Here is an 11,605-nt window from a genome sequence, read left to right as displayed (position 1 = left end):
TTTCCAACAATAGAATATCTTTTTAAATATATATAATAATTTCAAGCCAATTTTTTTTTAAATTAATTATCATGTTCAGTTCCGGACTTGCTTGATAATTATTATTTTTCATGTTTAATTATCATGTTGAGTCTCAGACTCGCTTGATAATCTTTTTATCATAACTTTAATTATTATGTCGAGTTCCGAACTTGTTTGATAATTATTATTTTCATCATTTTAATTATCATATCGAGTCTTAGACTTGTTTTATAATCATTATTTTCATAACTTTAATTATCATGTTGAATCTCAGAGTTATTTGATAGTCGAAATTTCTTAATATTAATTATCATAATAATATCATGTTGAGTATTGAACTCGCTTGATAATCATTATTTTCAGAATACTAATTATCATGTCAAGTTTCAGACTCACTTGATAATCATTATTTTTCATAACATTAATTTATCATTTCGAGTCTCAGACTCGCTTGATAATGATTATTTTTCATAACATTAGTTATCATGTCGAGTCTCAAACTCACTTGATAATCATTATTTTTCATAATTAGTTATCATGTCAAGTCTCAGACTCACTTGATCTACATTATTTTTCATAACTTTAATTATCATGTAGAGTCCCGAACTCGCTTGATAATCATTATTTCTCACAATTTTAATTATCATGTCGAGTCTTAGACTCGCTTGATAATCATTCCTTTTATAATTTTAATTATAATGTCAAGACTCAGACTCGTTTGATGATCTTTCTTTTTATAACTTTAATTATCATGTCGAGTCCCGAACTCGATTAATAATCTTTCTCTTTATAACTTTAATTATCATGTCAAGTTCCAGACTCGTTTGATAATCTTTCTTTTTACAACTTTAATAATCATGTTGAGGCTCAGACTCGTTTGATAATCATTCTTTTTATAACTTTAATTATCATGTTGAGTCCCGACTCGCTCGATAATCTTTCTTATTATAACTTTAATTATCATGTCAAGTCCCAACTCGCTTGATAATCTTTTTTTATATATACTTTTTAATTATCATGTTGAGTCCTGGATTCGCTTGGCAATCTTATTTTCATAGCATTAATTATCATGTTGAGTCTCGGACTTGCGTGATAATCAGATTTTCCTAGCATTAGCTATCATGTTGAGTCTCAAACCTACTTAATAATTACTTTTTACAATATACAAAACCTCTCTTAAACAATTCAAGTTTACAAACTCTTACATATTTTCTAAATAGTTTTTCTTATCTAGAACTACATTTTCACTAATTCTCCATTTTGATTGGAGATATGTAGGAGCAAAGTCAATCCTTGTCGGGTTCACCTTCCAAAAATCACATCTTTTTCAAATAGTTTTTTTATTTTAGAATTACATTATCCCTTATTTTCCCTTTTGAATGGAAATACATAGGAGCGAGGTCAATTCCTTGTCGGGTTCATCTCCCAAAAATTTAAAATGTTTTTAAAGATTATTTTCCAAATAGTTTTTTAAAGAATTACGTAACCTTGATTCTCTATTGTGAATGGAGATACGTAGGAGCAAGGTCAATCCTTGTCGAACCCAACTAAAAATTTCAATAATATTTTCTTTAATATTTCGTATTTGTTTGTTTGTTTGATTTTTGCAGGAAACTAAATATTTAAAAAATTGCATTAATTTTGCACACTTAATTTAAAGGAATCGTCTTTGGATGGACGTTATGGGGTATTAATACCTTCCCCACACGTAACCGGCTCCCAGACCTAAACTTGGTTTCAAAGACTATAATCTTTAAGGTTTTTCTATAGTTGACCTTAATAAACTATGGTGGCGACAATATGGACCCCATTTTAGATAAGCACTTCGTACCTCATCAATTTTATTTGGTTGGTTTTGCCAAATTTGAGGTGCTTCCCTAGGTCACGTTCTAAAGAATTTTCAAATTCATTGTATGTAACTCTAGGAACTTTAGAGAGTTGTTTATCATTTTCTTCAATTTTTGGGTTTTACATGAAATTTCTCCAATTTAGTTCACGTAGATGCATTTTTTTCATCATCATCACAAGCCTTTCTCTTGAAAAAGGAATTAATTACCTCTCAACTCTTATCATAATTTTTCTAATATAAATTTATTACCTCCACCTATTTAGAAAAACATAAATTTGTCACCTCTCAATCGTACACAGTACATAATGTGTTTTATTTCATGCAATTGGAGAATTTTACAGCACCCCAAATTAAATCTCAAAACCAAGACTCAATATTTCAATAAAATTAATAACTTATAAATGATCAGTTTCCCTTACCTTAAGGTAGATTCCCAATAGTGTCTTCCCTTACATAACTTCAAAGCATAAAATAGCTCTATCTACACAAAGAAAAGTTTGATTAACAACTAGAGCATGATTTTATGATCTCTCATAGAGAGAGATCTGCCTACAACGTAGAAAAGCCACAAGTAAGAGGAAAACAAAATGCTTTAAAGAAAAAGGGTGTAGAAATGAACTTACTCAAAAGAAGAAATTGATCGGCCCAAAATGTTCCTTGGCTCCTCAATTTCACTGTGATGCGATTTGATTTTGAAAAGGATGAGAAATTGATGGTGAAAATTGAGACAGAAAGGTGAAGGGGAAAAAGAGATGAAGGTACGATGTAGAGAAACGAAAGAAAGAAGAAAAAGAAATTGAGGGGTTGCACGTGATTTTAAAGAGAAAAGTTTTTTTTAAAAAAAATTAATATAAATAATATAATAATATACACTAAAAAAACTTCTAAATGGTGACCAATTTTAATGACCAATAAGTATTAATAACTATAGTGACCAATTTTGATGCCAATATACAAAATCCAAAATTATTGGTTACTAAAATAGTCACTATTGTGAATAAAAAATTATAATGGGTCACTAAATTGGTTTTTAAAATTAGCTACTTAGGTTTTGGAGACCAAAATAACTTAGTTTCTAAATTGGTCTCTAATTAATTAGTAATAAATTTAGTGATCAATTATAATTTTTTATTTATAATATTGACTATTTTAATAACACTACTAAAAATTCTCTTATTGCATGGGAATTTTCTTGCAAATTTGTTAAAAAAATTTACAAGAAAAGACTTTTTCCTACTATTTTTTCTAAGAATTTTAGTTGGCAGGTAATTCTTTCGTGGGTAATTATTTTCTACAAAATTATAAAATTCGTAAGTATTTCCTTCAAAATTTGTTGTGAAAAGTTTTTTATACAAAATATTTTACAAAAAAATTGGTAGCAATTTCCTGCAATTTTTTTTTCATAACAAAATTTATAAGTATTTCCTACAAAAAAATGTCAAAACAAAATTGATATGAAATATGAGTTTATTTAGTTTTGTAATTTAAATGGACACTAGTAGAGATGACAAAAAAAATACGGGTATCATAGTATCCATAGTCGTGGATACCCGTACCTGCTATACTCTAATTTAAATTTAAAAAAATTAAAAAACATGATTAAAATATTAATATATTGATTTTGAGTGAGTTATTTTTTTTATCAATTAGTTTTAAAAAAAATCATTTCTTTGTAAATTGTTATTCAACACTATTTAAATGGGTTATTTGGACTTTGTTTAAAATTTACGAATGTTATGTATTTTTATTTTATTTGAATTTACGATTAAAATATGTTGTTAAATATTTGTTTTTATTTTTTTGTAAATACCTGTAAGTACATATGGATATTAAAAAATTATATAAGTATCCACATAACGAATACATAACAGATATGGATACGAGCACGGGACATATATTTATCCAGCAGGTACCCGTATCTTACCCGCCCTATTTACATCCCTAGACACCAAAATAAAGATGTGGACGAGTATGGGAAAGGAATGCGATAGTTATGCACAAACCTATCTTCATTCTTACACGCAACTTAAAATATCTAGTATAGCCTAGACATACTTTGTCATTCTACTCTTCAATTTGGACAACTAAAACTGGTTTGTATTTTTAGGTGTTCTAGAACACAACTGTATGTTATCAATTTTAATTTTTGTTGTACTAATCCAAATGAGGATTTTCCAACAAAATGACGAAAAGTTTAGAAAATATCCATAGAATGGCTTGATTTTGTTATGTATTTTTCTTTACTTTTACTTTATTTATATATATATATATATATATATATATATATATATATATATATATATATATATATATATATATATATATATATATATATATATATATCCATATTATTTTTAACTTTAGAAATTCTGAATGTGAAATGTTGGGTTTGTTTTGGTCAAAATCAGATATGGACACTTCTATTTGAAAATAAAACCTAATATTTTTACTATTTTATTTAATCCTTGTTAAATTATTTTATCTATAACAATAATAAAGGGAATTCTTCTTGTTGTGTACACATTTTAAAATACTAATTTTACCCTTCAAATATAATAATTTATTAAATTTAAAAAAAATAACCGTTACTTTTATAATTTTTTTATAAAATCGGCTATCTCTGTTTCTTCTCTTCTTCTTTCTCTATCAATAGTTATTATTTCATCTGTTTATTTTACTTTATTTTTAATAAAGATAATTTTAGTTTATATATTAACTTAATAATATTATAATTTAATAATATTATAATATTATCATCTACTAATATAATATCATATATATTTAAAAAATCTCGCGGATGTGTTTACGATAGTATTTTAAAATAAAATCATACATGAGCGGGGATCACGGATAATGTCGAGTCTCCTAACACCAATGCTGTTCGGGGATAATGTTTGTTTTGTTTTACGTACTAATTTTCGTAAGACCCAAATTGAAGTATACGAATTAGGTAATGCCGTCAATCTTGACACTGGGTAGAAGAAAAGTTGCATGGTGACAAAAAGAAAATACTTGAGAATTTTTGGGTTTTACAAAATAGGAGAACCAACCATGAAATGAGATATATGAAAAATATATAAGATACGTAATCCAAAGAAACTTTTTATATTTTATTCATATATTTTATATGTTTATATAAGTATATATATATAGTAAAATGTATCGTAGTATCATGTATAAAAGAAGCTTAAATACATCACTGATCTCAAATCATTGATCTCAATTTTCATAAAATTTATTTTTTCTCGTTCTCTGTTTTTCAAAATATTTGAAAAAGTTATAATTTTTGTAAATTATGGTCAATTTAATTTTTTTTCTAGACGTCATTTAAATTGTTAACAAAAGATAAACGGTGATCGTTACATATCACTTTATCATTTTTTTAATTTTTTTTAATTTTAAAAAAGGTTATTTACATGTCAAGTCAGTATTGTACATGTGGCATTTCAGTACTACATATTAAGTCAATATCACTACTACATGTTAAATTAATATACCATGTATCTTATATTCAATTTAATTTCAATTTTCATTAATTTTATTCAATTTAATTAAAAAAATAGAAAGTTTTTTCAAACATTACTTCATACCAATGATCTATGAGTCGTGTGAAGGTAGTTTCAATTATTCTTTTTTAAAACAATGATAACATTTGAAAATTAAAATAATCAAAATTTACCTTCAAGTAAAAAACATTTTACTTAAGTGTGTACAAAACTGAAACACGTACTAACTTCCTATTATTGGCCTAGTCATAAACAAGAAAACATATTAATAATTACATATAAAACAAATTTTAGGAAAAATTAATGCATTTATTGGTCGATGATATCTAGCAATGTTCAAAACAAATACGCATTAAGTACTGAAATCTCTTGTTGACCCCCTTGGCCCTTTTTGGTTGCTCCACCAAACTCCGCGAGAGAGAAATGGAAGCAGCGTGGACCAGGATTCTGATGCTGATTCTGATACTGGTTCTGATATGGGCGTGGAGGATGCTGAATTGGTTATGGTTCACTCCGAAGAGGCTTGAAAGGCTTCTCAGAGAGCAAGGCCTTCAAGGCAATCCATATAAGCTTTTCGTTGGAGACACCGATGAATTTGTGAAGATGAGAAAGGAAGCCTACTCCAAACCCATGAATCTCTTCTCACACGACATAGTACCGCGAGTGTTTTCCTTTTTCCATCACAGTATCAATACACATGGTATGCTTCAACTGTTGTTATGTTTTTCTTTGTTCAGGTCCTTCTTTGGTTTTTCCGAGTATATTATGTGGGTGAAGCACCGATGGTAACTTGCTTAATAGTTGTTCAGAATAGATCACAATATTTCACTCATATGATACCCAATATTTCTTCATGAGTTAGATTTTGATAGCTTTGCATGGATGTTGTTTTTTCTACTGACATATTAACATGTCACAGAACAAATAGTGTTTTATCTGGAAATAAGTTACTAAGTAAGTTCACTATTTTAAATGTTTTTTTTTTCTCCAATTCAGTTCTATCTACCTGCAACTCTAATTTTCTATTACCAAACCTCTCATAAAATTCGACACTTTTCTCGTGCGTAAGTAACTAAATGTGACTTCTCAGAGTACACTGGGTGAGTGTCCACTAGGTTGACACATTCCAAAAGCTACAAAGTACATAAGTGGATTTAATTGATAAGCTAGTATTTCAAAGTGTATTGGTTAGTTTTACGCATTTACACTTTTTTTTATCAGTAACTATAACTCCAACTAGTTGTATTTGAAGACACACTTACAGCAGTACACAGAAATCTCTGTGAGACATTTCAGACTGATACCAAACTTTTATCTGTAATTACATTATCTCTATATTTGAAAATTGTTCATTATATGATGAATTCGTTTACTGAATCTGTCAAAATAATTTGAGATAATTAGACTACTTTTTGTACGGTCCATAATGTAATCAACATCAGTCACATCCCTTTAGTAATAATATAACGATCATAATTTGGAGATCCCTGTCATTAAATGACATGAAACTAGGTTTGCAATCACATGATATAATGGAATGTTAGATATTTGTCCATAAGTCAGAGGAGTAGGCAGGCACGGTCTAAATATGCTTAGAAAACACGAAACCATAATGCCCCAAAGGTATTTGTCCTGACACGAGGATATTCTTCTGTCTTATAAATTCTCTGCTTGGTCCTTTCTTTTGGATGGGAAAGAAAGTATCTAAACATATATGACCCAAGGTTTGAATGAAATTGCTACCTTGAAGTTACAGGATTTAGATGAAGCAAAGAATAAAAATCGAAAAAGAAGAGTGGTGTGTTAGATAGGGGACTTGGTTTACGTGAAAACTCACCATACTGATTGAATCTTTGGATCTTTGGTGGAAGGGGCAATGAAAAGCTTAGTTCTAAATTCTAAGGTTCTTATGGTTTATTGAACTGCTCTTGAAGGCTATAAGTACACAATATTTTGAGTCCTTACTATAGATAGAGGTGGCTGCTGATCTTTCTTGCAAACAATTTTCCAAGTTCCTTTGATTTCTATTTCTGCATCATTCTGTTTAAATACCGGTTTACAGAGGAGTTTCCAATGATTTCCAAGTTTTTAGTACAGACAATACTATTTTGTTTCATTTCTGTTATTGATTCCTATTATCACATGATTAATTAAAAAAAATACACGAATTTATTCTTTAATCTTAACAACTTTTGTCTAAGATCAAGAAACACACATATGTATATATATATATCAAAGTCAAATAGCACACACAAATTTGTCTATTCTTTTCGATTCTTGACTTTTTTTTTCTTCCTTTTCATATTCAAGTTAACTGTATTCATATTGTTTGTTGATGGTATGTAGGCAAAAATTCTTTTATTTGGTTTGGACCGGTACCAAGGGTGACCCTCACTGATCCTGAGCTAATCAAAGAAGTATTGAACAAGCCTACTGACTTCGAAAAGATTAATTTGAATCCACAATTCAGGTTACTAGCTCCTGGTCTTGTAAGACTCGATGGAGAAAAGTGGAGCAAGCACAGAAAGATAATCAATCCTGCTTTCAACTTAGAGAAGTTGAAGGTTAGTTTCTGATTACTAGACATAGATCTATATATATATTGACTAATGTAACTTCCGAAAATGTGAGGAAGACACAGTTGCAAATGTGTTACTTTAATTTTGCATGTAAAAGTTACTCCACAAAAAAATGTATTCTCTTGGAACTAACATCTGTTGGTGTACATGTAACATGATGTGAAGTTTGAAATTTACCAATCTATGTTGACATTGAAAATTTTAACGCTTCGCTATTTCTGCATTACACCCCAGGACATGTTACCACTATTCATCAAATGTTGTGATGATCTGATTAGCAAATGGGAGGAAATGCTTTCTTCCAATGGATCAAGTGAAATAGACGTATGGCCTTTCCTTCAGACTTTGGCTAGTGACGCAATTTCTCGAACAGCATTTGGAAGCAGTTATGAAGAAGGAAGAAGAATATTTCAACTTCTAAAAGAGCAAACTCAACTAACAGTGCAACTTATGTTGAAAGTTTACATCCCTGGATGGAGGTAAGACTAATGTGTGTATTTAACTAAACCAAATTTCCATTCTTTTGTGAAGGACATTGTGATTAGAAAACAGTACATATCATTAAGAATCAAAGAAACTTGTTTACAAGAACCACTTTACCAAATATTGTGGCATGTTATGATATCTCTCTATTTCAACTTGTAAAATCAAACTATGTTTAGCACTGAAAAAACTATCATAGAAACCTATTTGATATCAAAAAGAGAATTTCCTTCAAATCATGATTAATAGAGGATTGGTTATGTTCCCTTGTAGGTTTGTACCCACTGCTACACATAGAAGGATGAATGCAATTGACAGAGAAATAAAAGCTTCACTTATGAATATTATTAATAACAGAGAGAAAGCACTAAAGGCGGGTGAAGCCACTAAGAATGACTTGTTAGATATACTACTGGAGTCAAATCACAAGGAAATGCAAGAGGGAAACAATAAGAATGTTGGAATGAATATTGAAGAAGTTATTGGGGAATGCAAATTATTTTACTTTGCAGGGCAGGAGACCACTTCATCTTTGCTTGTTTGGACAATGATATTATTGAGTATGTACCCTAATTGGCAAACACGTGCAAGGGAGGAAGTCTTACAAGTTTTTGGCAATCAAAAACCTGATTTTGATGGACTGAATCACCTTAAGACTGTAAGTTCATATTCTCATTTCATATTGAATAACATGCTCTAGCGTGTTACTAAGAATATTTTTGCAACAGGTTACCATGATTTTGAATGAGGTTCTCAGGCTATACTCACCAGTAATTGGTCTTGCTCGAAGAGTTCGAAAAGATGTGAAACTTGGAAATCTATCATTAGCCGCAGGAATGCAACTTTCCATGCAAACAATTTTGGTTCATCATGATTGTGAGCTCTGGGGTGATGATGCTAAAGAGTTCAAACCTGAGAGATTTGCTGAAGGAGTTCTAAAGGCCACAAATGGCAGAGCTTCACTAATTCCCTTTGGAGGTGGTCCTAGGATATGCATTGGACAAAACTTCTCTTTGTTGGAAGCAAAGATTGCTTTGTCAATGATTTTACAACGTTTCTCGTTTGAACTCTCTTCGACCTATACTCATGCTCCAATCACTGTGATTACTCTTCAACCCCAATACGGTGCTCATCTCATTCTACGTAAAGTGGAAATATAAATAATAATGATTTGGTAATGTTTGCTTCATATTTTACTTCATATTTTCCTCTTTAAAAACTTATAATGTAATAATATGTCAAGAAAATTGATAGCGACCAACCTTTTTATGGGACTATTATTTGTACGTATTCATCAAGGTTTTAAATTACAATCGCACTAGTGTTAAATTGTAATTGTTGATATATATCAACAAGAAAATTACGTATTAACAAGGATTAGCGAGGAAATAGCGAAGACATTATGTTGTAGCTAAAATATAGGTAGCTAAGTAGCTAGAGAACCACTTTGTCGCTAATCATTAGCTAATCCCTAACTAATCTCTAGCAAACTGATTGTAGCTAATCCATAGCTAATCCCTAACAAACAGGTTGTAGCTAATCCCTAGCAAAGTTGTTGTAGCTAAATCCCTAGAAAATTGGTTCTAGCTAATCCTTCGATAATCCCTAGCAAAGTAGGTGTAGCTAATCCCTAGCTAATCCTTAGCAAACAGGTTGTAGCTAATCCCTAGCAAACTGGTTGTAACTAATCCCTAACAAAGTAGGTGTAGCTAATCTCTAGCAAACAGGTTGTAGCTAATCCTTCGCAAATAGATTGTAGCTAATACCTAGTAATCCCTGGCAAACTGGTTGTAGCTATTCCCTAGCTAATCCTTATCCAATCCCTCACCAATTGAACACCTTTTATAGATTTAGTTTCTAAGTCAATATATTATTGACTTAGAAACTAAATTTATAAAAGGTGTTCGTAGTCTACTTTGTTGATCATCTGATGGTAAACGTCTGATATACTTTTGTTGTACAGGTCGTTTAATATTGATTAAAAGCTTTTACCATATGTTAGTTAGTAAGTTTTTGATTTATGTGTATGATGTTCTAAGAGTTCTTGTATTTTAAAAAAAAAATTGTTATTGTGAGCTTGTGCCGAATTTCACAATAAACTAGTGATGTCTTATGGAAAGTATGAAGTTGAGAAGTTCACTTGAAGTAATGATTTTGCATCATAGATAAAGCTAGAAAACTTGTACAAGTTCTTTCGTGAATTTTTTGTGCTTAATGTAACAATCTTACAATAGTAAATAGTATGTTTCTAAAAGAACTTGTTTAATATATAATAATAATTGTAATTGATAATTAATTTATACAAAATAATGTTTTCATATTGTGTTGATGTTTAAAGGAACTAAAATAGAGAAAAAACAAATAAAATACTTTTTTTAGAGTTTATTAAATACTACTCGCTTTGGAACGTGGAGCTCAGTTGTCCTTTTCGGTCTTCAACTTGGGCGCCTCTAGCTACAAAGTCTTGAAGGACTCCTCGGTCCCCTTTAGTTGGGTAACATCTGCCTTCAAGCTCGTGAGCTCCTCATCTTTCTATTAGTTTACCTCGATCTTAACCATGTAACTCTTACATAAGCGCATGATGGACATACACTTGGTTATCATGACATTGCCCGAATCCAGATAGACCTCTAGGTTGTCCTTCTTCAGCATTTCCAAATCGTAGGGAGTTGGAATAGAATCACTCTTCACAAACTCCCCACACACCTTGATTCCACAAGGAAGGGATGTCCGACATAGTGGGCAAGGGTGCTCAACTTAGAAGGACGACCCTGAGCGTCGATAGAATAAACTAGGAAGATCTTTGAGGTTCAAAAGGGGAGTCACACTCGCACCGCTAGAAGACGCACCATCAAGGTGAAGCCCGTTTGTTTTCCTGTAACACCCCAATTTTATCGGATGTCAGCATTTATTAAATAAAAATTTATTTATTTATTTAATTTTCCCAGATCTTACAGTTCCCTTCAAGAAGTTCTTCAGGACAAGGATCCCTCTCGAGAGGAGCACCCCTAAGTATCTCCCCGCCAGGTGCTTTGAAGACCTTACCAGTAGTTAAATCTATCACCTCACACTACAAAAAAGTGAACATTTGTGACGGTTAAAATTACAAGTTTTAGCGATTGAAACTGCCACAAATGAAATTTTTGACGGTTTAAAAAACCGTCAGA

General features: G+C 30.7%; 1 protein-coding gene across 1 annotated transcript; it reads left to right on the top strand.

Annotated features, from left to right (window-relative positions):
• The first annotated feature begins 5,717 nt into the window (after positions 1–5,717).
• On the top strand, positions 5,718–9,751 carry LOC114185707 (cytochrome P450 72A68-like). The gene is made up of 5 exons (XM_028073580.1): positions 5,718–6,076; positions 7,723–7,940; positions 8,190–8,434; positions 8,712–9,096; positions 9,167–9,751. The coding sequence occupies exons 1-5, from the start codon at positions 5,800–5,802 to the stop codon at positions 9,596–9,598; spliced, it is 1,557 nt and encodes a 518-aa protein (XP_027929381.1). The 5' UTR covers positions 5,718–5,799; the 3' UTR covers positions 9,599–9,751.
• The last annotated feature ends 1,854 nt before the right edge of the window (positions 9,752–11,605 follow it).

Source organism: Vigna unguiculata, chromosome 5, assembly GCF_004118075.2.
Source record: "Vigna unguiculata cultivar IT97K-499-35 chromosome 5, ASM411807v1, whole genome shotgun sequence".
Lineage (NCBI taxonomy): Eukaryota > Viridiplantae > Streptophyta > Magnoliopsida > Fabales > Fabaceae > Vigna > Vigna unguiculata.
Note: the sequence above shows the minus strand (reverse complement) of the source record. Positions and strands in the feature narration are given on the sequence as shown.

Excerpts from the sequence above, each read along its gene's own strand:
- LOC114185707 (XM_028073580.1), top strand. The coding sequence starts at position 5,800 with ATGGAAGCAGCGTGGACCAGGATTCTGATGCTGATTCTGATACTGGTT. Across the intron at positions 7,941-8,189 it reads TCAACTTAGAGAAGTTGAAG|GACATGTTACCACTATTCAT; the intron begins GTTAGTTTCTGA and ends ATTACACCCCAG. Across the intron at positions 9,097-9,166 it reads GACTGAATCACCTTAAGACT|GTTACCATGATTTTGAATGA; the intron begins GTAAGTTCATAT and ends TTTTTGCAACAG.